This window comes from Erpetoichthys calabaricus, chromosome 12 (genome assembly GCF_900747795.2).
Source record: "Erpetoichthys calabaricus chromosome 12, fErpCal1.3, whole genome shotgun sequence".
NCBI classification, from domain to species: Eukaryota; Metazoa; Chordata; class Cladistia; order Polypteriformes; family Polypteridae; genus Erpetoichthys; species Erpetoichthys calabaricus.
This window is the reverse complement of record NC_041405.2, coordinates 10,855,988-10,882,134: the sequence shown is the minus strand read 5'-3', so window position 1 is coordinate 10,882,134 and position 26,147 is coordinate 10,855,988. Positions and strand designations below refer to the sequence as shown.

General features: G+C 41.2%; 2 protein-coding genes across 3 annotated transcripts in view; both read right to left on the bottom strand.

The window, feature by feature from the left end:
• LOC114642878 (interferon-induced very large GTPase 1-like) overlaps positions 1 to 26,147 on the bottom strand; it is a 68,868-nt gene that overhangs the window by 12,229 nt on the left and 30,492 nt on the right. Inside the window, exon 1 of one of the 2 annotated variants that reach the window (XM_051934552.1) lies at positions 2,810 to 2,928. The exons of the other annotated variant lie outside the window; for it this stretch is intronic. The gene's annotated coding sequence lies outside the window, so the exon portion shown is untranslated. Of the gene's footprint in view, positions 1 to 2,809; positions 2,929 to 26,147 lie in introns of those variants that run through there. 2 annotated transcript variants of the gene reach the window in all.
• On the bottom strand, positions 20,734 to 25,186 carry LOC114642886 (interferon-induced very large GTPase 1-like). The gene is given in 4 exon segments (XM_028791637.2): positions 20,734 to 22,033; positions 22,036 to 22,088; positions 22,090 to 22,817; positions 22,819 to 25,186. Coding segments are annotated over 4 exon segments (4,239 nt in total). The 5' UTR covers positions 25,120 to 25,186; the 3' UTR covers positions 20,734 to 20,876.

Genomic DNA, 26,147 nt, shown 5'->3' with positions numbered 1-26,147 from the left:
TACCCCTTTACTGACCATCACCAACGCTCACATGTGTATGCAAAGCAATTCCATTCACATCAGTTTTATGTGGTTTGTCAGCAGGTTTAACAGAGAGAGACATAACAACATACACACACACACACACACACACACATATATATTATATATATATATATATATATATATATATTGTGATAGTTGCCCGGACACCACCAGTCGGAGACCACATCTTTATAAAACACGCACATTTATTAAACATTAAATAAACAATTCCAACACTCCACACAATGCACTCAGCAATAATCACCACTCAATACTCTGTCTCAGTCCTTTGCCGCCTCTACTCCTCCAGGGAGCTTCGTCCTTCTCCCACTCCCGACTCTGGCTCAATGACAGCAAGGAGTCGGCCCCTTTTATCCCTGCCCGGATGTGCTCCAGGTGGCTGATGACGTCCATCTTGCAGCACTTCCTGGTGTGGCGGAAGTGCTGCCCTTTGACCCGGAAACACTCCGGGCGTCCCTGGCCGATCCCTCCACCATCTTGCAGAGTGTGGCGGAAGTAACAACATCCGGGTCCCACGAGGTGTAAAGTGCCCCCCGGCGGTGGCCACGGGTCCCAACAAGTCCGACAGTTCGTTCTCCTTTCCCGTGGTCCTCTCCTGCTCCGTGGCAGTTGTGTCCTCGTGGCCCGGAAGTTATTCTTGCCACCTTCCGGTCCTTTCTGGCGTCCCGGCCAGGTAATAATCCTGGCCACGTGCGACTATATATATATATATATATATATATATATATAACCCAGCCAGCAAATATAAACTTAGTACAAATAAATATAATACTCGTGGTGAAACATTAGATCAAATTTAACAGACCTAAAAATTAAATCAACATTTAAACGAGACTGATGCTTGATGCAAATTCTAACTGTTCATCCTATGATTTAAGCCAGCATCTGTTTAATAAATTCGAACTAATTCAAAACAATAATACATACAATTGGAATGACAGAATATTTAAACCGGTTGCTTTATTTTCCTTTGAACCTGTTACATGAGGGCAGCAAATGAAATTGAGACTGTAGCTGGTGAGTCCTGTCTGATAAAGCACATTGTGCTTTCCCTTATAAACTTGGCATCATGCGTCCATTACTGCACACGTAAATACAGGTCAGCCAAGATTAGCTTCTTAAGAACAGTATATTTTTTTATTAATACACAAAAATACCTAAATAATTTGAATATCGAAAAGTAAAGCAAAGACGCAAATCAAATGAAAAACTAAATGTGAAAAGTGCAAAAAGTTATTAATCAAAAAACAACTGAATTCAAATAGAAAACTGCAGCAACAAGACAGAAAATGAATAAACAGCGAAAAAGATGTTAAACTCAAAGGATATTGATACTTTATTACTTGAACACTTGTTACTATCTGATTATAAAGTCTTTTACACACATTTAATGTGTTTAACGCTGTTAGGTTAGGTTGTGGTGAATGATATTATTTGGAGTAAAGCGCAATTATTTTTTGATTATTTGAGAGCCACTGACTGTAAAGTTTACAAGTGATGAAAGAGTTTAGCGGATTTCTGTTTGCTGTTTTTTTTTTTTCTTTTTGCCGTAGAGTAGGAATCAATAAAAATATACAATACAACGCACTTTAGTGGCAACATACATTTCATTTATAAAGAAGAAAACGCTGACGTGAAGCCAAATATGCTTCTGTGGCCACTGCATGCGCCGTTTTCAGTTTTTTTTTTTTTTAATTTTCCTTTGGCCGTTTCAAATTAACATCACCCCGCTCGCAACTCTGAAAAATCCCGAAGATATCCTTGTACCTCTGCTCTGTCTTCCTCCTCTTTCTGTGCTTCTTAAGATTTCGATTTTTTCATTGATGATCGGTTTCACCGTCAGTACCGACCACCGCTTCGCTTCACCTCCTCACGCAAGCTCACATACCCAATAACTGTCTCTGTCCGCTGCAGCAGACACACGTGGGAGGGCGGGGCTCCGCTATTCTGGGCAAAATGACTTTACTGCAGTCTGCAGCGTTGACTTATTTGTGCGCGTTGAACGCAGTTTTTTAAGACATTTAACGGAGTAAACGGATACGCTTTAAATAAGTTAAAATATAAAGCTGATGGAAACGTGTCTCCTTGGTCGCCAGTAACAAAAGCAGCATACTATATTACCACGAATAAACTGAGATCATTGTTCAAATGAAATAATGTGCATAATGTTGACGAAGAAGAGAAATGGCACAAATGAATGCGACTGAATTCATAAGAAAATATCGGCAGCTATCCTCGTTTGCTTTTAATGAAGTTTAACTAAGTTCGGACAGCATTCTGTATAAAGGTCGCATACTGTGCTCCTCCCACATCCCGATGTTTATGTGTTCGAAGACATTTCCTCCAACAAAAAGGTTAAAGTACGTGCCTGTGCGCCTTCTACCACCTCATGAAATAAATATATACATTTCCCACAACCAAACAGAATAGAATGAGTATAAAACAGCGATGCAGTAACAATACTAAACATGCTGACCCGCATGCGGTTTATTACGTTGCTGCAGAACAGCAGTGTGGCAAAATAAACGTTCAGTAGTCTTTACTATAAATATGTTTAAGAAAAGGGAAGTGCACTCCGTAATGAGCCGTCTTGATTCACTGTATTCCCATATTTAACTTTGTTAAAACTGAAAGAAAAAAAAGTTACAGAGTCCGAAAAGTGCTGCGCCATGTGACTTTCAGGCAGATTTTCATTCATTGAGTTGTTCTCCAACCTGCTATATCCTAACACGGGGTCATGTGAAGACTTTCAGAAATAACAAACCTTTTTGTTTTTTTCTTATTTTTGCAGGTCGCAGTATGAAGTAACGGCTCCAGGAGGATCTTCCGACTCTCCAATCCTCTTATGGATCACAAAAGCAAAAGTCAGGTGAAATAAAACGAGGCGGAAATCCACTTTCAGTTTCAAAACGGAGCTGGGCGTTGACGTCATTTACAGGAAGTTCTCACTGTTTCTCATAATAACATTTATGATTCTGTTGTTTTTCACTTAGTGAAGTAAGTTAGTTAATATATATAGATATATATAGCATATAAATAATTTGGTTTAGACAGCGGTAGCAGAACAAGAACACGGGTGAAGTTTGAAGTTTGCATGTTATCCATTTTGTGTTTTGTCCCAGAGTCCAAAGACAGGCAGGTTAAATAGATGGACGGATGCAGGTTGCAAATTGGTCCCTATTGTGTGTGTGTGTGTATGTGTGTTAACCCTGTGATGGACTGGCGCCATATAGGGATTGTTCCTGCCTTGTGTTTTAATGCTTGCTGGGATAGGCTTCAGCTTCCCCATGACTCTGCTAGGGATAAATGGGTTAGAAAAATGAATGGATGGATGGATAAATGATTCAATTTTTACCATTTTAAAAAGGTAATTTGTCAGCTGTGTCAAGACATTAGCACAAAAGACAAACCTTTCACCCTGTTTTAGGGTTTGCTTTTGCTAAGACAAATAAAGGAGGGAGGATTTGTGTATGGCTGATCTGGCTGATTTATACTTTTCTGATGCTCAGTTTGTTCAGATTCGGTGATTTGTTAACTATTCTGTTCAGTCTGTTCCTAAGGCTCCAGAAGGTGCAGCTGCTGTAGAAAACATCCTTTATTGTTCCTGTTCTAAAGAAGGCAGGAACCTCTTCACATCATAACTACAGACCAATGGGACTTATGTCTCACATAATGAAGATCTATGAGAGGCTGGTTCTGGACCATGTTAGTCCATGTGGTAGACCACTTTCACCCCCTGTAGTTTGCCTATTGGACAAAGACTGGAGTGGAGGATGTACAGTAATTATCCATCTGCTCCATGAGGCTTATTCTCACCTAAACAAAGCTGGCTGCACGGTGAGGATTCTGTTTTCTGATTTCTACAGCACCTTCAATACCATCCCTGTTAAGAGGTAAACTCAGAGATATGCTTGTGAATGAGCCTCTGGTGTCCTTGATAATGAACTCTGCAGGCAGACTGCAGTATGCGAGACTCTTAGACTGCATGAGCAACATGGAAGCACCTCAAGGAACAGGCCTGTCTCCTTTTCTCTTCACTCTGTACACCTCAGACTAGAAATATAACACCAGGTCATGTCACATGCAGAAATTCTCAGATGATTCTTAACTTATGGGGTGTATTGATAAGGAGGGATGGTGAGATAGAGTGGAGGAGTCAGGTGGAGATGTTTGTTTCTTAGTGCAAAGAGAACTGTCAGCCTCTTAACATCAGCAAAACCAGTGAACTGGGAATTGACTTTTGCCACACAAAAGAGTTTCCATGCCTGGTGACTATTCAATGGGAGGATATAGAGGTGGTCCATTGCTACTTGTACTTGGGGGTCCACATCAGGGACAGGCTGGACTGATCCTTTAACATAGAGGAAATATATAAGAAAGGGCAAAGCAGGCTCTTTTATATGAGGGGACTGAATTATTTTAATGTGATTAGTAACCTCCTTCACATCTTCTACAACTCTGTGATGTCCGGTGTGATTTCCTATTCTGTGGTGTGCTGGGCTGATAACATCACTTCAAGAGAGGCCCACCAAATCAACAGGCTAAGCAGAATGGTAGGCTGAGGTATGAGACACATTCTAGACACCCCGGAGGTAGACAAGGAAAGGAGAATTAAAACAAAACTGAGTGCCATTATGAACAATGTTGCACATCCTCTCTCTGGCACACTAACACTGAGGATTTTCAGACAAGGAATCACTCAGCAGAAGTGTTAGATGAAATGCAACTGGGGCAATTGGGGCTCTTTATACACACAGCAATATACTTGTATAATGCCTCACTGGGACTGTAAAGTTCAAGTCAGGAATTTTTCTTTTTTTTTAATTTAATTAGATAGATAGATAGATAGATAGATAGATAGATAGATAGATAGATAGATAGATAGATAGATAGATAGATAGATAGATAGATAGATAGATAGATAGATAGATAGATAGATAGATAGATAGATAGATAGATAGATAGATAGATAGATAGATAGATAGAGACGGTGACAGCAGTCTGTCGCTGAAGCTGCTCCTCTGTCTGGAGATGACACTGTTTAGTGGATGAAGTGGATTCTCTATTATTGACAGGAGTCTGCTCAGTGCCCATCGCTCTGCCATGGATGTCAAACTGTCCAGCTCCATGCCAACAATAGAGCCTACCTTCCTCACCAGTTTGTCCAGGCGTGAGGCTTCCTTTTTTAATGCTGCCTCCCCAGCACACCATGGCGTAGAAGAGGGCACTCGCCATCTACAGCATCTTATTGCAGATGTTGAAGGACGCCAGTCTTCTAAGGAAGTATAGCCGGCTCTGTCCTCTCTTGCACAGAGAATCAGTATTAGCAGTCCAGTCCAATTTATCATCCAGTTCTGTCACCTCTGATGATCACAGGGTCCAGGAGGGGCCTGGGCCTCCTAAAATCCACCACCAGCTCCTTGGTTTTGCTGGTATTCAGGTGTAGGTGGTTTGAGTCGCACCATTTAACAAAGTCCTTGATGAGGTTCCTATACTCCTCCTCCTGCCCACTCCTGATGCAGCCCACAATAGCAGGGTCGTCAGTGAACTTTTGCACATGGCAGGACTCTGAGTTGTATTGGAAATCCGATGTATATAGGCTGAACAGGACTGGAGAAAGCACAGTCCCCTGCGGCGCTCCTGTGTTGCTGACCACAATGTCAGACCTGCAGTTCCCAAGACGCACATACTGAGGTCTGTCTTTAAGATAGTCCACGATCCATGCCACTAGGTATGAATCTAATCCCATCTCTGTCAGCTAGTCCCTAAGGAGCAGAGGTTGAATGGTGTTGAAAGCGCTAGAGAAGTCTAGAAACATAATTCTTACAGCACCACTGCCTCTGTCCAAGTGAGAGAGGGATCGGTGTAGCATGTAGATAATGACATCCTCCGCTCCCACCTTCTCCTGGTATGCGAACTGCAGAGGGTCGAGGGCATGGCGTACCTGTGGCCTCAGGTGGTGAAGCAGCCGCCGCTCCATGGTCTTCATCACATGTGACGTCAGAGCGACAGGCCAGAAGTCGTTCAGCTCACTAGGACGTGATACCGTTGGGACTGGGGTGATACAAGATGTTTTCCAAAGCCTTGGGACTCTCCCCTGTTCCAGGCTCAGGTTGAAGATGCACTGTAGAGGACTCCCCAGCTCCAGCGCACAGGCCTTCAGCAGTCATGGCGATATTCCATCTGGACCCGCTGCTTTGCTGGCACGAAGTTTCCTCAGCTCTCTGCTCACCTGCGCTGCTCTAATTGTGGGTGGGGATGTCTCTCCTTTGCTGGTATCAGCAGAAGGATGGGTGGAGGGTGCAGTACTCTAAGGTGAGAGTGGGTTAGGGTGGTCAAACCTGTTAAAGAAGTTGTTCATTTGGTTTGCTCTCTTCATGTCTCTCTCAATGGTGGCACCCCACTTCGAGCTGCAGCCAGTGATGATCTTCATCCCATCCCACACTTCCTTCATGCTGTTATTCTGCAACTTCTGCTCCAGCTTTCTCCTGTACTGCTCCTTCACCACCCTGAGCTGGACTCAGAGTTCCTTCTGCACGCGCTTGAGCTCATGCTGATCACCGCTTTTAAAAGCCCTTTTCTTCTGGTTCAAAAGGCCCTTGATGTCACTTGTAATCCATGGCTTGTTGTTAGCATAGCAGCGTACTGTTCTTACTGGAACTACAATGTCCATACAGAAGTTGATGTAGTCAGTAGTGCAGTCAACAACCTCCTCAATGTTCTCACTATGTGACCCCTGCAGGATATCCCAGTCCGTAGTTCCAGTCTCTCAGAGCCTGCTCTGCCTCAGGGGACCACTTCCTGAATGAGCGCGTGGTTGTAGGTAGCTCCCTCAATCTTGGTTTGTAGTGAGGCTGAAGCAGAACCAGGTTATGATCTGCTTTCCCAAGCGCAGGCAGCGGGGTGGCAGGTAATATTTTGGTAATGGGAGAAGGCAGGTAATTTTTGTCCAGCATCACATGGTTAAAGTCTCCAGCGATTAGAGCAGCCAGTTCGTCGATCTTATTTGATATTGAGTTCACATTTCCCAGGATCACAGAAGGCACCGACGGCTCATGTAATGAGCTTCTGTAAAAAGCTAAATTTTCCTGTTCGTTCTATCTATCTATCTATTGATGAATATTCAGTTTCAAAACATTACATACTTAAAATTGTTCTTAGAATAAAGTCTATATATATATCTATCTAATCCCTCCCATTGTTTCCACCCTCCAATCCCACTTTTCCTTCGTATTCTTTATTATCTCAAATTTATAAATAAGTAAAAACAAAAAAACACCCAACTCAGAGTACAAATTGTAAATTATTATCATCAGCACATTTACAAAGTACATTATTTACGCACCACAATTCTTTAAACTGTGCTAAATTATTCGTAGACTTATAAAAATTAAAATCCACTAATATTCTACTTTCACACACTTTTCTAAACAAGACAACAACATCTTCAGTCCCACTCCCAGTAATTTTGTTTTTACGGGTCTTCCATATTGACAATTTTGCTTGCCCAATAATAAAATTAATTAAGCTCATTTTTTCTCTGGTGTGTTTAGTAATTTTCACCCCAAACACAAACACCGTGCCATTATACGGGACCCCCAGCCCTTCTACTATTCTTTCAATTACACTAAAGAGGGTCTTGAGTCTCTCACAGTACATAAAAGCATGATAAACAGTTTCCCTCAGACCACAAAAAGGACAGCAATCAGAAACCCCCGGACATATAATCGATAAGAAGGAGTTCACCGCTAGTATCCCATGCACCAACCTCCACTGCAGGTCTCCCACCCTACTTTCCATTGGTGGCTTGTACAACGACCTCCAGGCAGGGTTCAGTCCTTGAGGAGCTCCGAGTTTGTCTCTCCAAGGTGTGTCGTGTTTTCGTGTCCTCAGCTGTTCCAGGTTGTTCACCTTCACGCACATCCTATAGAGCTGCTTCCCCGGCACCGTAGGCAGAGATAACGCCTCAAGAGAACATAAGGCTAAAACATCGGTCTCACCGTCCCTCAGTTCAACAGCTGGACATACAGTAAGTGTTGGAAAAGGCATTTCGGCAGTTGGCTTCAGTCGTGAGGTGAACATTCTATTCAGGAGTGTCATGGATTCCCTGTCCAGTGATGATCTTATCTTACACAGAAACTTCTCCATGAGGCGCACTGAGTGCACTCCTGTCTCCTCTGCTACCACCTGTGCACTTTTCCAAGTGTAATTTTCCCAGTCAATTATGTCCTTTATTGTGGTTATTCCATGTATTATGAAATGATGAATAAAGTTTTCAGAAAGTCCTGTAGCAGTGCCAACAGCAGGATTGTAGAGCAGCAGTTCATCAAGGACCCAAAAAGATGAAAGGTCATCACAGTCCATTTTTATCGACAGCAGTTGCCACGCTTCTAGAAGGCTTTTATAAAACTGTGGCACATGTAAAGTCCCGATCTTATCAAAATGGCAGAGCAGTAAACTTTTACCAAGTCCCATATGCCTGGCCTGTTTAAAGAAAAGTATGGCCAAGTTCATCCACTGGCTCTGCTCAACAGGGTACAGCAGTTTCTGAATGGTCTGAAAGCGGAAAGCAGCAATCCTGCTGGTAATGTCAATAAGTCCTTGTCCGCCTTCATCCAACAGCAAGAATACAATGCCCTTCCGTATCCAATGGGTACCATTCCAAAAGAAATCTATGATCGCTTCCTGTATCTGTTGAACAAGCACAGGTGGAGGTTGCAGACAAATACATTTGTGCCACAGGCTGGAGGTCACCAGGTTATTAATTACCAGCATCCGTCCTCTATAAGATAACTGAGGGAGTATCCACTTCCACTTAGCAAGCCGAGCTGTAACCTTGTCCAACAGACCCTCCCAGTTCTTTTGGATGTAGTGGTCATCTCCGAGATGGACTCCCAAGTACAGGAAACCCCCAGTGGTCCACTGCAGACTCCCTTCCAGTCGAGGAGGACTACATCCTGTCCAGTTCCCAACCAGCACTGCACTGCTTTTATTCCAGTTAATTTTGGCCGATGACGCTTTACTGTAATTCCGCAGACAGTCAGTTAGTTTGTCCAAATCCTTCTGGTTTGTGATGACTACTGCGAGATCATCAGCATAAGCAGTGACTTTCACAGGGTCCATGTTGCAGTTGGGGATGGTGAGACCAGTCAGCACCTTCCTCAGGTGCACCAGGAAAGGCTCCAACGCCAGAGCATACAACATACCGGACAAAGAGCAGCCCTGTCTGACTCCTCTTCTGACGCTGAAGGGTGCGCACAAACCACCATTGACCTTAATTATACCAGAAATGTCACTGTAAAGTAATCGAATATAATTAATAAAAGACTCCCCAAACCCAAAAGCCTTCATGGTATTCCATAAAAAAGAGTGACTGACCCTATCAAAAGCTTTTTCCTGATCCAGAAATATAAGACCAGTCCGAAAACCAAACAGTTTTGCAGCAGCTAAAATGTCCCGAATTAAAAAAATGTTATTAAAAATGGACCTGCCAGCCACGCAGTAATTCTGATCAGGATGCACCATTCTCCCCAAAACTTGGACCATCCTATTGGCTAAGGCTTTGGAGAGAACTTTATAATCTGCGCATAAGAGAGACACTGGCCGCCAGTTCTTAATGAGACACAAGTCTCCCTTCTTCGGCAGCAGCGTGATCACAGCTCTACGGCAGCTTTGAGGTAACAAACCAGTTTTGAAACTCCACCGAAACACTTCTAACAAGTCCAGACCAATGACATCCCAGAACTCTTTATAAAATTCCACTGGAATGCCATCGATTCCCGGTACCTTCCCTGTATTCAGCTGTCCCAGGGCTGGGGTGAGTTCTGCGAAGGTCACCTCACTATTTAGATCTGCCACGTCTGCGTTGGGGAGCTGTGGTAAGTCCAGCAAAAAGGCCTGTTGGTCTTCATTGCCACCATCTCCATCTGCAGCAAACAAAAGTTCATAAAATTCACGGACCACCTGCCTTATCTCACTGGGCTCTTGTGTCTCTCTGCCATCAGGTGTTCTTATACAATGTAAGAGCTTATTCTGCGAGTTTTTTTTCTCTAAACCAAAAAAAATACTGCATTGGTGCATCCATCTCAGTCAACCGCTGAAAGCGGGCCCTCACTAAAGCCCCCTGAGCCCTGGTCTCAAGCAGGTGGGCCAACCCCAGTTTAGCAGTAGTCAGGCTCGCCTGCAGCTGCTCATTTGGACCCTCCTCTAGTTGTTGTTGAAGCTCAGCTATTTGATTTTCCAAAGCTGCCATTTCTGACCACAATACTTGGGTGACATTTCTGGTATACTCCTGACACAGAGCCCTGATGTGACTCTTCCCAACCTCCCACCACTGTTGTAAGCTGGTGAACTCATTCTTCATAGCCTTCCAACCTCCCCAGAAATGAACAAACAACTCTTTATAGTTCTGGGGCCTCATGTATAACGCCGTGCGTAGAACTCACACTATAACATGGCGTAAGCACAAAAGCGGGATTGTGCGTACGCACAGAAAAATCCAGATGCAGGAATCTGTGCGCACGCATACTTTCACGTTCTTCTACTACATAAATCCCGATTTGCGTGAAAAGTAACGCACGTGCACGCGCCTTCTGTCCCGCCCCAACTCCTCCCAGAATTACGCCTCTTTGAATATGCAAATCAATATAAACAGCCTTCTGTGAAAAGACAATGGGAAAAGCACGGGGGAAAATATAAGAATTTCAGCGAATACCAAGTGGAGGCAAAGGAAAAACGTACTATTTGTTGGTTTAAACAGTGATATAATCAACAAAAGAAAGTTGATCGAGTGACAGACTGTCGGAGAAACTCGAAGGCTCAACTTCACAAAGTCGCACAGTGCCCGAAATAAAAAAGAAATCACATATCAAAGTCGCCGTTAAAAAGCAAGTTGTAGCCCACCGTCTGAGTGTCATATGAAAGCTTATTAGGGTACAGACAAAAAAAAGGCACACAGTGGGGAAAAAAGCACGAAATGTCAACTTTAATCTCGAAATTTCCACTTTAATCACGTAGTTTATTTTGCCATTAAAGTAGAACATCATAAAGTTCATCTTAAAATCGTTTAATTTACTAGTTTCTCAAATTCCATTGTAACTAAAGTGGCATGTTAAATGCTTTGTTCTGTATTTGATCTTCTATGTGCTCTATATGTATGAATCACTACCTGCTTTTTAAACGGGCTTTCTCTTTCTCCGACAGGACACACAATCCATTACATTCTTGATATTACAGCTCTCTGAATAATTAAAATACTGAGATGTATACGTGATATCTTTTTCATGATGATAGGAATGAAAGCATGTTATTAAACATGGGAACACGGTGGCGCAGTGCTTGTTCATGTCTCACGCAAGAGGCTTGCTGCGCCATGCGCAACCTTCAGTTAAATAATTTATCACAGCAGTACTGTCTCTTTCAAACGTACTAACCTCCAATTCCTGTCCTTACTTTTCTTTCTCCAAAAACTCAATCGCCACACAATAAGCTATGTAATAGACGTGAAGCCATCTGTAAGCTTAGAACTTCGATTCTTCAAAACTTTTAAGGAACATTGAAATATCTTAGTAGTATGTGTTTAATTATTCTATCCGTCTATCTTTCCAGTGTCGCGTCAGCACCAGCAAGAATACAGCGCAAGGCAGGAACAATTACTGAACTAGCTAGCGCTGCAGCACCGTGTCCTCACATGTTTAATTATTAATAATACAGATTATTTAAATGAAGTTAAAGTTTTATCTGTATAATATAATCAACATGTTTTGCTGCATTTCGTCTTAGAAATGAATACCGTCATCACATGTAAATACGCGCTTTATAAAGTGGCGCAGGTTGTGCAATATTATAACTGTAGTGCAAGTTTACAGTGGAGTAATTGTACTTATAAGTCCAAATATTTCTACAAGGAGCACTTGATGGACTGATTGAGTGCGTTTAGAGTTCTTGGGATGAAACTGTTTCTAAACCGCGAAGTCCGTACAGGGACTAAAGCGTTTGCTGTGGCTCAGGCAGCATCTGCTTCATGCGGTATACCGATAATTCTCTTTCCAATCAGCTGCTGCTGTGATTTCCCACTCAGATACAGTGATATAAATACTCCGAGTGGTGCAGCGAGAGTAATGTGGAAAAGATGATCTGCTGTGGCAACCCTTAACGGGATCAGCTGAAAGAACATGCAGTGAGAGTTACAACGCTAAAGCAGTTATGGTATTTGGAATACTATGGCTATTCCCTGGACCATTATATTGCTACAGTTTAATTACAATCAGATGCATTACACTAATAAACAATATGCAGTTAATTTCAGTGTATTTATAAAGCCGCGCCAGGAATGTGGATTTAAGAAAGAAAGGGTGATCACATAGGAACAGTAGCACTGCTTTGACGCTGGGTGACGCCAGTCTGCAAAACCGGGCGGATAAATTGCATACGCCAAGGAATGAGTTACCATGGAAATGTGCGTGGCTTTACGCCAAGTTTAGGTTTTATACATCGCGATTTGAGCGTGGAAAGGTTCGTACGCAACATTTCTGTGCGTACGCACCGTTTATACATGAGGCCCCTGATCTTTAAGGAGTGTGTTAAAATGCCAGTATGGACTACGGGGTCTGTACACATTAAAAAGAAGTGAACAACACACCAGACTGTGATCGGAGAATCCAGTAGGCACAATAGAGCACACTTTAAATAACCCTAACAGGTGCTTAAAACTGTAAAAATGATCAAGTCTCGCCATTGAGATCATGTTTCCACTCGTCCTCCCCCACGTGTATTGCCGACAGGCCCCATTTTTTGACCTCCATACATCTTCCAGCCCAACGTCCTTAATTATTTTTCCCAGAGCTCGTGCTAAGCGAGGGTGCGGTTCCAGTCCATTATTTCTATCCATCCTTGAGTCGAGTGTACAATTAAAATCCCCTCCTAACACCACCACTTCCTCAGGGTCACACTTTGATAAAAGATCTCTTAACTTGGTAAAGAACTGGAGCCTCTCCTCACCCTCATTCGGGGTGTACACGTTAATAAAAGTGACAACGCTGCCTTGAAGTTTTACTGTCACTTTCAAGAGTCTCCCTTTCACCAACTCATCAGTCCTGCAGACTTCTACTTGAAACCCACCAAGAAATAAAACGGCCACTCCAGCACTAACATTTGTCCCATTACTAAGGAAAATGTCCCCTTTCCAATCCCTGCTCCACTCCCACTGATTTTGCTCATCAATGTGAATTTCTTGTAGAAAGGTGACATTCAAATCTTTTTGTCTTATAAAATCAAAAAGTGCGACCCTCTTATCAGGACTTCTCCCCCCATTAATATTTAGGGTTCGTATTTGTACACTTGCCATGATACCTGAATAAATAGATGAACACACAATGAAACACAGGGACCACCACAAATACTGTGGAGTGGATTTCACAGGGGGCTTAGCCATTAGGAGGTGTTTAAATTAGACTGTTTCCTCAGTTTGCTGGTTAAATTCTTGAGCCTCACGAGCTCTTTAACATCAAACATCGCGGAGGCTGCTTTGTCCCGCCGCAACCCGCGGACAGACGATATAAAGAGCTCAATGTCTGGGAAAAACTCAGCCACGTCCACCCCCTTTTTACCGGCGGTGTTCACCAAAAACTCTTTTACACTCTGAGCGCTGTAACCCCCCCCTGGCTTTTAACTCTGGAGGCTCCGAGGCAGCAGACCCATCGGAGATATTACCGTCATCGGTCTCTTCCCCGACATTCCCCGCAATTGAACCGTCATCGGCCGTCTACGCGAAGACGGGAACATCCTCCTGACAAGGACCATAGGCGGGATCCTCTCCAATGACCCCCGAGCCCTGACTTAAAACAAGTTTCTTACGTGCCCGCTCTTCTCTTTCACCTTGCCTCTTTTGAGCAGGATGTTTAAATTCACCTCTTTCTTCAGGCTCGTTGCTGCTTCCCTCGTCCATATCTATGTCACCCCACACACTTTCTGCTGCTGCTGTCTGACCTACAGTCTCACTACCGCCTTCATTCGGCTCATCCCTGAGAGGCACCTGATCCTCTAACCCCTCAGATCTTGAGGCATTTCCATTCTTAATACCCCGCGCCTCTACAAGCGCCTCTGCGCCATCAGCCACTACTGGACGATCTTTCACTTCCTGCCCCTCTTTTACCGTAACTGCATGGTCAGTTTTCTTGTGCCCATGTTGTCTCTCAGGACACTGTTTGATTAAATGGGCTTCACTCCCGCACCCAAAACATCTCATTTCATTCGAAGTGACAAAAATTACATAATCAAAACCGTCCACTCTGAACTTCATTGTCACGTTTAAGTCATCGTCCATTCTATTTAAAACCATATAAAATTGTCTCCTTAAAGACATGTTTCAAATCCGGCGATTTACAGCCTAAAGGGATATAACGAATTTTCGAAACCAAACGTCCATGCCGCTCTAACTCTTTTGCTATGGTTTCATTCTTAAGAAAAGGCGGCGCATTCGAAATCGTTACTCTGCGTGACAGGACGGCTAAAGGGGAAACCTGTACAAAGGAGCCATTAATAATAACCCCTTTCTCAACCACTATGGGAACTAAATCCTCAGAGCTCAGGAAAGCAACGATAGACCCGCTCATTCCTGAAGCCGACTTGATATTCTCACCGCCTACCACTTCACCTACCGCCAACACCCCCGCCTCCAAAGGGACAAACTCCTCCGATAAAAGTTTAATCCCATGGCGGCGGCTCAGACGCTCAAGATTCGCAGCCATTGCGGCTGCCGTGGCCTAAGTCACTCAGTACAAAACAAGTTTTATCTGTTTACACCAAAGAAAGATAGAAATAAGAAAGTAGAATATCAGAAGAAAAAAGAAACATCACACTCACCGCACCGCGTCCACCAAGAGGTACACTCGCAGTCTCGCACACACTCGAAACAACCACCCAGCATGCACAGCGACAGCGAAACAGGAAGGAGATAGATAGATAGATAGATAGATAGATAGATAGATAGATAGATAGATAGATAGATATTCATCAATAGGAATGTGTGTAAATGTTTTCTGTAAGACTTAAGTTTGCGTTTGGTTTACTGTTATGATTTATGTTATGTGTTAATTCAATAAAGTTTGGTTTTAAAAATAAAAATATCTATCTATCTATCTATCTATCTATCTATCTATCTATCTATCTATCTATCTATCTATCTATCCAGCCTGCTGGAGCCAATCCCAGCCAACACAGGGCGCAATGCAGGAAACAAACCATGGGCAAGGCGCCAGCCCACCGCAATCTATCTATCTATCTATCTATCTATCTATCTATCTATCTATCTATCTATCTATCTATCTATCTATCTATCTGTTGTGTGTCCAGGCCAGGATGGGTTGAGGTTCCTTACCTGATTTTGAAGCATAAAAAAGAAGAGGCAAATAACGCCCAACCTTGGCTAGGAGGCTGAGAGGCATTGCCCATGCGTAAGTGTGTATGCTGGTGTGCAGGCAGAGATGAACTGAAGATTGTTATCTGACCGGGATGCCAGTATAATGGAGAGACAGGTGGGGGAAATGTGCTCTAGTTGCTCTCCCGATTCACTAGGAGGCAAAATGCCTGAGTGTCGGTACCCATTCAGATAACCACAGGGTATGCAGAGAATTGTTGGGTCATTGAGCAACCATTGGGTTCCAAGGGTGCTACCAGAGGGTGTTGAGAGGATTTATGATCCCTACTTTTGGTTGCTCTCTATTCCCTGGCACCAGAAGCACTCCAGAACTGCTCTGCCTCTTCTGCTGGAAGAGTACAAACCTCGCCTGGGAGGAGCGGAGGAGAAAAAATAGTGATGGGCTGATTGAGGCCTAATGGAATATCAGCACATTTGAAGCATTTATGTCAGAAATCGTCTCGAGGCTTCGAAGCATTTGATACTCACCTCTCTAGTGACATCTCGTGGCCATTTGTATTAACGTCACACACACTGACAAAGTTCAATGATGTCTGTTAAACTGTTTATTTTACGCAGCTAAGGACTGGGAATGACGAAAAGAATTCGTCAGAGGCTTCCAATGCCTGATGTATTAAAAAATGTAATTAATTCGGACAGATGGAATGTTCCATACGACAAACGAGTTTCAATAAAACAAAATAAGATGCTTCACTCACAGCGTCCTGGCTCTTTCAGACCACTGTAGGTGGTGTCGACATTTATAAAAGAAAATTTGACGGTGGGCCGAATTAGAACCTTTAGAGGCCCTAAGCATTTAAAAGATTTTGGTGTCTCCATATATTTTGGATTCAAAATATAAACAATTATAAACCGTAAAATAAGATTTTATTTTTCGAAATGAAACAAAGCTGACAGTAAGATGGAAAATAATGTTTATTTTTGTATAGCTCCAATTTATTTATATTTGAAAAAATGTTCTCTTGTTTTTTCTAATTGCAAAGTCTTTGATCAGAATCTCACAACTAATCTTACATAACAAATCTGCTTCTACAGTATACATAGAAGAGGTCAGGGATCCAGCCTGCCTTGTTGCCTGTTTGTTCTGTTGGGATTTTTAATGTTCTTCAACTCAGAAAATGAACGATAAGCTGAGAAAGTTGTGACCATTGAGGGCAATATATACCATTAACTTCTATTATTACAGTTTTATTAATATTTTTATTACTGTATACATATGCATTTTGTTTTCCATTTTACCTACTCAGACAATGACACTTTACGCCTTTCCCAGACCCTCAAAACACAGACGAGAGGCGCTGTAATGCCGCGTATATCTTGCGCTCTCAGTTGAGGAATGCAGCCTGATACTCTTGAATGCAGGAGGCAGAAGATCGACACGTCGGGAGCGAGGTTGCTCCACCAGCCAATGAAGTTCTGCAGCACTGTGACTGCATATATATGAGGCTGATTAGGACTGTGGTGCAAGGCGATTGTGATTTGTAAATGGTAAGATGAGTACAAGTATGCGTACGTCAGGTTTTTTTATATTTGTGTGTGTGTGTATTTTTTTTTTATTTTCTCTACGCATATGTTCACAAAGGAATCCACACAAAGTTTTATAAATGAGGTCTCAAACTGTAAAACCGATCCCTGATTTGCCATTGTGAGTGTGTTACTGCGACAGAAGGAACATGCAGCATATCTATATCTGTTGTTTTTTCTTTTGTTTTGTTTTTGCTTTTTTTAATTTAAGAAACCCGATAAAAATCAAATGGATCAGCTCACGTAATATGGTTGATTCTGAACAACAGCCGTGGGGATGAGAGCTGCTTAATTTAGTGGATGCTGTGCAAATCAAAATACCACACAGATGCCAGGACTTTGGGCGGCACGGTGGCGCAGTGGGTAGCGCTGCTGCCTCGCAGTTGGGAGACCTGGGGACCTGGGTTCGCAGGTCCTCCCTGCGTGGAGTTTGCATGTTCTCCCCGTGTCTGCGTGGGTTTCCTCCGGGTGCTCCGGTGTCCTCCCACAGTCCAAAGACATGCTGGTTAGGTGGATTGGCGATTCTAAATTGGCCCTAGTGTGTGCTTGGTGTGTGGGTGTGTTTGTGTGTGTCCTGCGGTGGGTTGGCACCCTGCCCGGGATTGGTTCCTGCGTTGTGCCCTGTGTTGGCTGGGATTGGCTCCAGCAGACCCCCGTGACCCTGTACTCGGTTTAAGCGGGTTGGAAAATGGATGGATGGATGTCAGGACTTTCCAAGACACCGGGAGTGGGGCATTGGTACAGCAAATTCCCCAAAATATAAGAATGTCTATCATTTTGTTAGAATACGTGTAAAATAAATATTTTCTGTTTCTTTAAGTGTGTTCTCCACTACATGGAATCTAATTTTAAAAATCGGGTGTGGTCTCCTCTGGACTTTCTCGTATATACTCAGATATGGTGATGGATATTTGAGAAGTAAACCGTAAGAAAATTATCATATTTTTATACCATGTACTTTAAAGAACCATCAACAACAAATCAAATCAAATTAATAATATACGGAACGATTATTTTAAAAGTAAAGTTGAATAAATCGGAGCTTCATGAATAAAATGTAAAGTACCACTTCCAGTTATCGGAAATAGCCTAAAAGTTGACAGAAACCTACGTTTTGTACTTAATACTTGTATGCAAAATTTAGTTAACCTAAGTGAAAACGTGCTGAAGTTATCGTGTTTACACACACACACACACAGATATAATTCCAAAAATGGTATTTTGAGATACCTCGACATTGATTCTTTGAACAATTACAATACTTTCCCTATCCACAAGAAATTAAAAAGGGAATCGTTGGTACCATATTGCATTTTTAAACTGCGGATTCATTTTTTCATTTTTCACATATTTTTCTCCACAAAGAAGAGATTTTTAGAAATTAGTTTATTTGGTCAAATAAATGACATTTTCTACAAATATATGTTTAAATGAGAAAAATAAAGAAGAACATATTGAAACAAATTCAGAATCTGGCCTGAAAGTCAACATGACTGATTCAATTCAAATATTATCAAAGCAGCTTAATTGCATATTAATATTATTATAAATACATGAATCACCAGATAACAGCTCAAGCTGTTTCAATGATGTTTGGCAAACAAAGAGAATGATCCGAACTTTGAGGATCTTCATCAATTTGCTGAAGGACAAACACACAGCACAGCTCTGGTCATCACATTTCACTCCACTCCCAATAATTCAAATGTGTTCAGTTTCTTTGACACAAAACACTGATTTCTCCGACTGCCAGAGCAGTCGGCTTGCTCCCCATGTACTGTACTGAAAATGGCCACTAGTCTCTGGGTACTGACGCCTAAAAGAGCAGATGCCCACAAAGAACAGGCAATCCTGTTGGCAAATTTGATGCTATCTTTTGTATCAAAGCTGCCTTTTGCTTTTTCATCTTTCTGCTTATGTGAAGATGAAGGAAGGAAAATAGTTGAAAATGGTTAAAGTCAGCAATAAAACAGTTGAGAATTTAAGGTAAAAGTTAATATTGTTGAAAAACAGCCAAGAAAATATAACTGTTGTTAGATTCAAAGCATCTTGAGATATGTTACATAATAATTGTATGCTTTATATTACACATTTAAATACGTTTTAAAAAGTGACAATTTCAATAAATGACATGCAGTAATGACAATGGTTGTCTTCCCTCAATGAAAATTTTGAAGTTAAACATCTCTCCACTTATCATCAAAACAGCTCAGTCAAAGATTGTTGTCATGGGGGGTTGGGGGTGGTGGGTTCTCATCTCACAACACTGGGAAAAATGAAGGAAGGCCCAGCTGATGAGACGTCAGTCCATTAAATAGCACAATTAAAATCAGACCTAAAATAACTAATCACATAGTAATTTATAGTGTAAAATGTGCTGGGTGGCACAGTGGGTAGCACTGCTGGCATAGGAATTCAGTGCCCTCTGGTAAACTTCTGTACCTGGAAGTCATCTGCTGTGGAGTTTGCATGTGAAGGTTTTTCTGTGGGTCTTCTAATTTTCATCTCACATCCCCTATAAGGTGCAGATTAGGTTAACTGCTTACTTTAAATTAGTGCTGGCTTAGTGTGAGGGTCTGTGTAAATGGCTAGAATGGTGTCCTGTCCAGGATTGTTTCCAGTTTAGCACACCATACTGCCAGGAGAGACCCCAGCCCCCTAAAACACTGGATTGGATTAAGTTGGTCTGAGAATGTTACATTACGTTAATATGCCTAACATACATGTCTATGGGATGTGCCAGAAAACTGGAGTACCCAGAGGGAGAACATAGTGAGAACATACAAACTTCATACAGACAACAACTGAGTCGGGATTCAAACACAGGACCCAGAAGCTGTAAAACAGCAATGATAAAAAAGTGTGGCATCAGGTCAAGCAAACATTTAGCATTAACAATGAGTTGGCGTTAGAATGTGTTATTAATGAGAAATGCACATCACATTTGGAACACTGCATTGTCCAATTTTATCTCCTAATAAAACTATTATATACATTGCTATGTATATAAAAGAAATTATAGTTGTTTAAAATGAAAGAATATATAGTATGAAAATGTTTATGTGCTATTTTTATAGATTACTGCATTTATCTATTTATTAAGTGATGTAATTACTTCTTCATCTTTGATTTCATTCCACTGCTCTGGAATATCAGTAAATCGCAGTTCATAATATTCTTCCAGGTCAAACTTGAACTGACAGACAAACCATTTCCAGATTGGTTGAAATTCTCTTTCTGGTGTAATTCTCCAGCTTGCATATTTGGGGCCTCCTAAATGATACTGTCTATAAGGAATGTATTTGTCCTCATGAATCAAGTACCTTCGGTTACTGTCTACAAGAGTGGAACAAATATCAGTGACAAAGTGATCTGTTTTGTGCCAGTGACAACCCTTAAGTGCACCCGGTCGGTGGAAGCGAACACTGTGCTTACCATCATGATTTGGGATTGTAGCTTCACAAATAGCCAGACAGAATGGACACTGTACCCAACATCCACTGATCTGCTCTGTTAGAATATCATGAGGTTGTCGCCTGAAGGCTGTACGATCAACAGAATCCAAGTCATTAAACTCTGATATTAAATCAGCAGCGACTGTCTCTAGCAAAGTGGTCATTCTTTCTTTAAAGAATCTGACATCTTGAATTGTGTCACTGTCAAAGCCTCTCATGTTTGATTTGGAGAAGACAATCTTATTTCCAAGGGCAGAGCAAAATCTCTCCAGCCAGGCAGATATCTGAATATTTTCAGTTTCTGAGTTTTGAACTGACTTAAGAAATGCTGTACAGACAGTTACTTTTATCTGATTTATGTGATCTCTAAATATCGAAAGGATCTCTTCATTTGTCCGTGCAAAATATTCCTTCTCTCATGTCTTAATGAACTCAGCAAAATGCTCTTCTGGAGACCGTATGTACTGCATAAACTTGTTAAAGTTTCGCTCTTTCACTAGAGCCAATAAGATGTGATTCTCCAGATTGGATCGGTTTCCATTCAGAGCTGGGTCATTATATTTTATTTGGTCAGTGATCGTGATAAGGCTTCTTTTATAAACCTCCTCCCGGATGGCTAATTTCAGTTTTTCAGCAACAATGAATGCAAGCACAGTTGTGGCAGTCGCTCCTGTGCTGAACAACTTAAAGCATTTCAAGTACTCCTCCTTCTTGTTGTCAAGATATGCTAAGGGATTATTAGCTTTCTGAAATATGCAGTGCATCTCCTTAAATCTCGGTATCACTGCCTCTTCACATAATAACAAAGCCATGTCAGCAGGATATTCATTTTTGATGTCAAATCTCCCTCCATTACAGTCAAAAAGTTTGACGTGATCCTCAATTTTCATCACAATTTCATGAATGTAACATTGAATGTAATTGACTCTGACCTCCTCTTTCTCTTTAATGTAACCATAAATGTCTTGTTTTATTCTGCTAGTGAGGTCACTCATGCACTGCTGATCCTGATCATCATTCTTAAATGGTGATACATACATGACAGCATTTACAATCTTGTATTGTAGTTTTATATTTATATAAACAGAAAAATCATTTAATTTAATTTCTTTTAACTTTTTGTATGATTTTGTGTTTTTGCTGGAGCGAATGATTTTCATGTCATATTTCTCATTAAGAACTTTTTCCACATCCATCTCTATGTGTGGCTCTATTGGAGGAGGCATCTCCACTTTCACTCGAGTCACCCACTCCGTCCACATTTTCTCAAATTTGTTTTCAAGTTCTTGATCCTGCAAGTGTTTACCTTTTAGTTCCAGTGCCAACTCCTGGCTCATTTTCATCAGCTCTTCTTCATATTTCCCTTTCTGCTCTTCTAGATTTCTGACACCCTCTTTCATTTTCATGAACTCATTCAATATTCTTTCATCTGCTTTCACCAGGTCTGTTTTCAGGTCCTTAAAGTTTAGTCGAGTCCTTTCTTTCCACTGAACCATCAAGTCTTTGTCTTTATCCTTAGCAAAATACTCCTCCATTTCTTGTGCAAGTGTCTCATAATTCCTCTTTTCTTTTTAATTTTTTTATTTTCAATGCTGTTGTGCAATTCATTTTCAGTCTTTAACATGTCTATTCAGCTCCCAGCTCCATTTCCCATACTCTTCTTCCAGCCGTCTGTATGCTGCTACCTCCAGTGTGTTCTTAAAGCTGAAGACAAAGTCATCATCCAAGAGAGCAGACCAGAGATCTTTCACACGGGTTTTAAATTCTGAAATCTTTAAGATCCCTTCTTTCATTTCCTCAGAAAGCAGCATTTGTTTCAGTTTCTGAACATTTTCACTATAGTTCGGATTTGGAGGGGCCATTGGTGGATTTCCCTCCCAAAGGTGACTGAAATAATAAATGTGTCTGTTGATGTCAAACCTGATGACATCTAAAAAGCGAGTGACATCACACACCTCTTGCTTTTCTGCTATCCAAGTCATGAAGTCCAGTCTCTCTTCCAGCCGTCTTCTTCCTACCATATTTGCTTCTCCTGCTGTTATTTCACCAACATTTTGATGAACAAAACAGCAGCTTGGTGACAGTTTTACTTTCTTCATCCTCAGAAAGGCCTGAACGACAATTTCAAGAATGTCCTGCATGTCAGATGGATTCTCCCCAAATATATTGATTAGAGTCAGATTAGCAATTCCAATCACAAACGTTGCAAGCTCATTGTCATGTTTCAGTGTGCCTTTGTCTCCAAGCTCTAAAGCCCGAAGTTTCTCAGTGTCGACCACCAGCAAGTAGTCAAAGTTGAGATCCAGCAGGTCCTGTTTGATTTTAATCAGCTGCATGAAGGCTCCTCGGGTGCATCTTGGCTGCACTTGTGGCAAACTGAAGACCAAACATGGCGTTCAATAAAGTGGACTTCCCAGTGCTTTGAATTCCCAAAACTGAAAGGACAAAAATCTTTTTGTCACCCAGCTTCTCAATAACTTGTTCAAGGACAGCACTCACCCAGGTCACAGGAACGTGAGACACATCTCCATCCATTAGCTCAATGGGATATCCAGCGATTATGAGGTCAGCAGCAAGTTCTGGTAGAGACATAACTTTTTCTTTCTTCTCATGTTGTGTTAATACTGCCCCATACATCTGACCAAGTTCTCTAAGCACATGTTCTACGCCAAAGGATGAAGCCATGAGTATTGCTGATTTCTCCTCAAATTCTTGTTTTACTGCATCTGTCTTTTCACCTTTTTCTTTTAGTTCCTCCATTTGTGACCACATCAAAGAGAGCTCTTGTTCTATTTTAAAACGTTTATCAAATGTTAACTCATCAAAAGCACTCGCTAGCCAATTAAGAAAGAGTCTCTTACTTTTTAATGACTTTGGATTCAGATTTTCAATAAAGCACTTCATTACCATATTTAGAGGATCAGCTCTCCTACACTGTTCTTTTCTTAGTTTCTTTTTTTCATTTTCAATGTCACTTCTCTGCTGCTCAAGGCTTCGGTTTTCCTTCACTTGTAGACGGGTGAGCTCTTTATTTTTCTTACACCAGTTCTGCCACAGATCTCCTTGTAGAGGGAAGAACTTCTCTTTAACTGAGCATAGGGGTTGACCTTTGAATGGCTTCACCAGGCTCTCTGCTGCAGCCTTGGCTTCTTTGCATTGTTTATCGTCTTCATCCACATTAACACCAAGTTTCTTGGCGACATCAGCACACTGCTGGATATTCAAAGAGCACTGTGACTTGACGAGGAGATGTTGTATGGAAGCTGTCAATTCTTGGAGAAGATCAGCATGGTTTCTGTTTAGAAGTGGTATCTTCACTTTAGTCTCATTACTCACTTTTGATACTTTTTCTTTATCATCAAGCAGACAGATCAGTGGAATTGGTGATTTCAACAGTTTGTGTAAAATTTCTTTTCCTTTACTATCCTTTGCATGAGAATCTTTGAAAACTGCAACATTTACAGATGAAACTTCAAACAGAAATTCACATTGTTTGTCATGTTCTTTTGGGTTTCCACGCAGATTCATAAATGCAATGCACTCATTGAACTGATCGTCCTCTTTACTTGCCGGACAATACCATGAAATCTCCACAACACCATCCATGAACAGACTCTTCTCTCTTGCACCCTTACAATCCCGATGGTAAAAAGTGTTGTGCTTACCTTTGTTCAGTAAGCCATTTAAGAGCTGTGACTTGGAGGAAGAGCAGGGACCTAAACGTAGAAATGAAACAACTGGCGCAGGAGTCTTACACACATTTTTATTTCTTCCTTTCAATCCACTTTCTTATTTAATTAAGTTCTTCCAGCTTTTCTTGAGCAGTTGAAACGACCATAAAGGAAATTCAATGTGATTGTCAAAAGGGTTTGGAACCAAGAGAGGAAGAGCAAACTGACAAAATGACAACTTGGATGTGATATACTGCCAGACGGTCATGTCAACACAGTGATAGACGGCCATCTGGACATCCATGAAGTGAAGGCTTGTTGGATCTTCAGTGGCAATATCATCACCTTGAATACTGCAGTCTTCATCCAAGAAATCATCCACGTTCATTACTCTTGTCATCTGAAGGTTGCTTAGAGAGGATTTTGACTGTTTTTCTGTTGTTTCAATTGTGATTTCTCTTGCTCTGTAGTCAACGATGAGAAGTTTTTGAAGAAAACAAAAAGGAAGCTCCTGCTCTATGGATGGCTGAGAGTTGTGTAAGGAGAACTTGTCAATCACCAGGATGTCAGACATTGTCAGTTTCTTGGGGTAAAAACGTTTGAGCCCCAGTCTTTCTATGACACCAATGAAGGGTGAATGAGTGAGTGCAGAATATTCATTTATTTTTCTCTTTATAAGGGGATATCTTGTAAAATTTGCTTTTAATTCTGTTTCAAAATTTTGGATATTTGTACATGCGTTAGTCTTTTGATAGGGGTAATGTTTCAATTTAAACATATTCTTCAGTGCTCTTTTCTCCCAATTTGCTTTGCAGTGCGGTAAAAGTTCCTCATAGTCTTCTTTTCCCACATATGACAAAGCTTGAACAAAGACAATGCCCAACTCTTCTTTTAACTTCGGAAGCCAATAAGCAGGGTCAAGTCCAAATTCTTTTAAATGCTTCTGAAGGCCTTCTGTCTCCTGCTCATATTCAGTATGTTCTGACATCTCAAAAGAAACAGAAATGAATGTTACTTATTGATTTGTGTGTCTGTAGCTTCAGTAAGATATAGAGATTAGGTCACATTTACAAGGAAAATAACAACTTCCAGAATAGTAATATTTTCGAGAATACATGACCTAAGAGACCTTAAACACAGTCCCAGTTTGTCTGTAAATGAATAATATTTTGATGTACATTAAAGTCAAGTGTAAATGACTATACAGAAACAGTAAGACAGTCAAAAAATATATTTTAATTAGGCAAGTAAATTGTTGATTTTTTCTATAGCATTCCAGTCACCTGTTTTTATAAAATGATGAAATATTGATGTTGCAATCTCCAGAAACTGAAAAGAGGTAGAGACTGTTACTTGTTAGTGATTATGAATTCTTTAAATGCCTCTCATCTTTCCACAGCTTTTTAGAAGTGATATCTGGTGAGTCTATAGACAGATGGCATGCCAAACAGGACTAACAAGGAGTCCAACATCTCATTTACGGGTGTGCAGCAGAGTTGATAAGCAATCATCACACATTCATATGGACAAAACAAGGTCAGCCATGGCTGTTCCCTTTGTTAAGGTCCATATTTGTGGGTTTTAAGGTGTCCCAATATGGCCCTAACAACAGTGGCTTAGTGTGTGCCTTAGTTTAATGAAATTATAAATACATTTACTTATTTATGTGCAGAATTTCTAATATTGTGTGGTGAGCCTGTCTGTTCCATTCTGATGTTCAGAACAAAATATACTTTACACATTAAGAGCTCAGTTTCTTAATACTGATCTATTTCTTCAAAATTTAATAAATGAAAAGCTTACAGGTTCAGTATCCCTAATCAACAATTCCAAAATATATACCACACCACAGGGAAACGTTTGTGTGGATTCAACTGAAAAAGAATGCATTAGCCAAAAAACTGGAAAATGCGTGCACAAAAATTCATATTCACATACTGTATCTATGCAATTTACCCTTAATAAATCACAGTCATCTTGAATAACTGCGCACATCAATGCACCTCAAAATCTGTC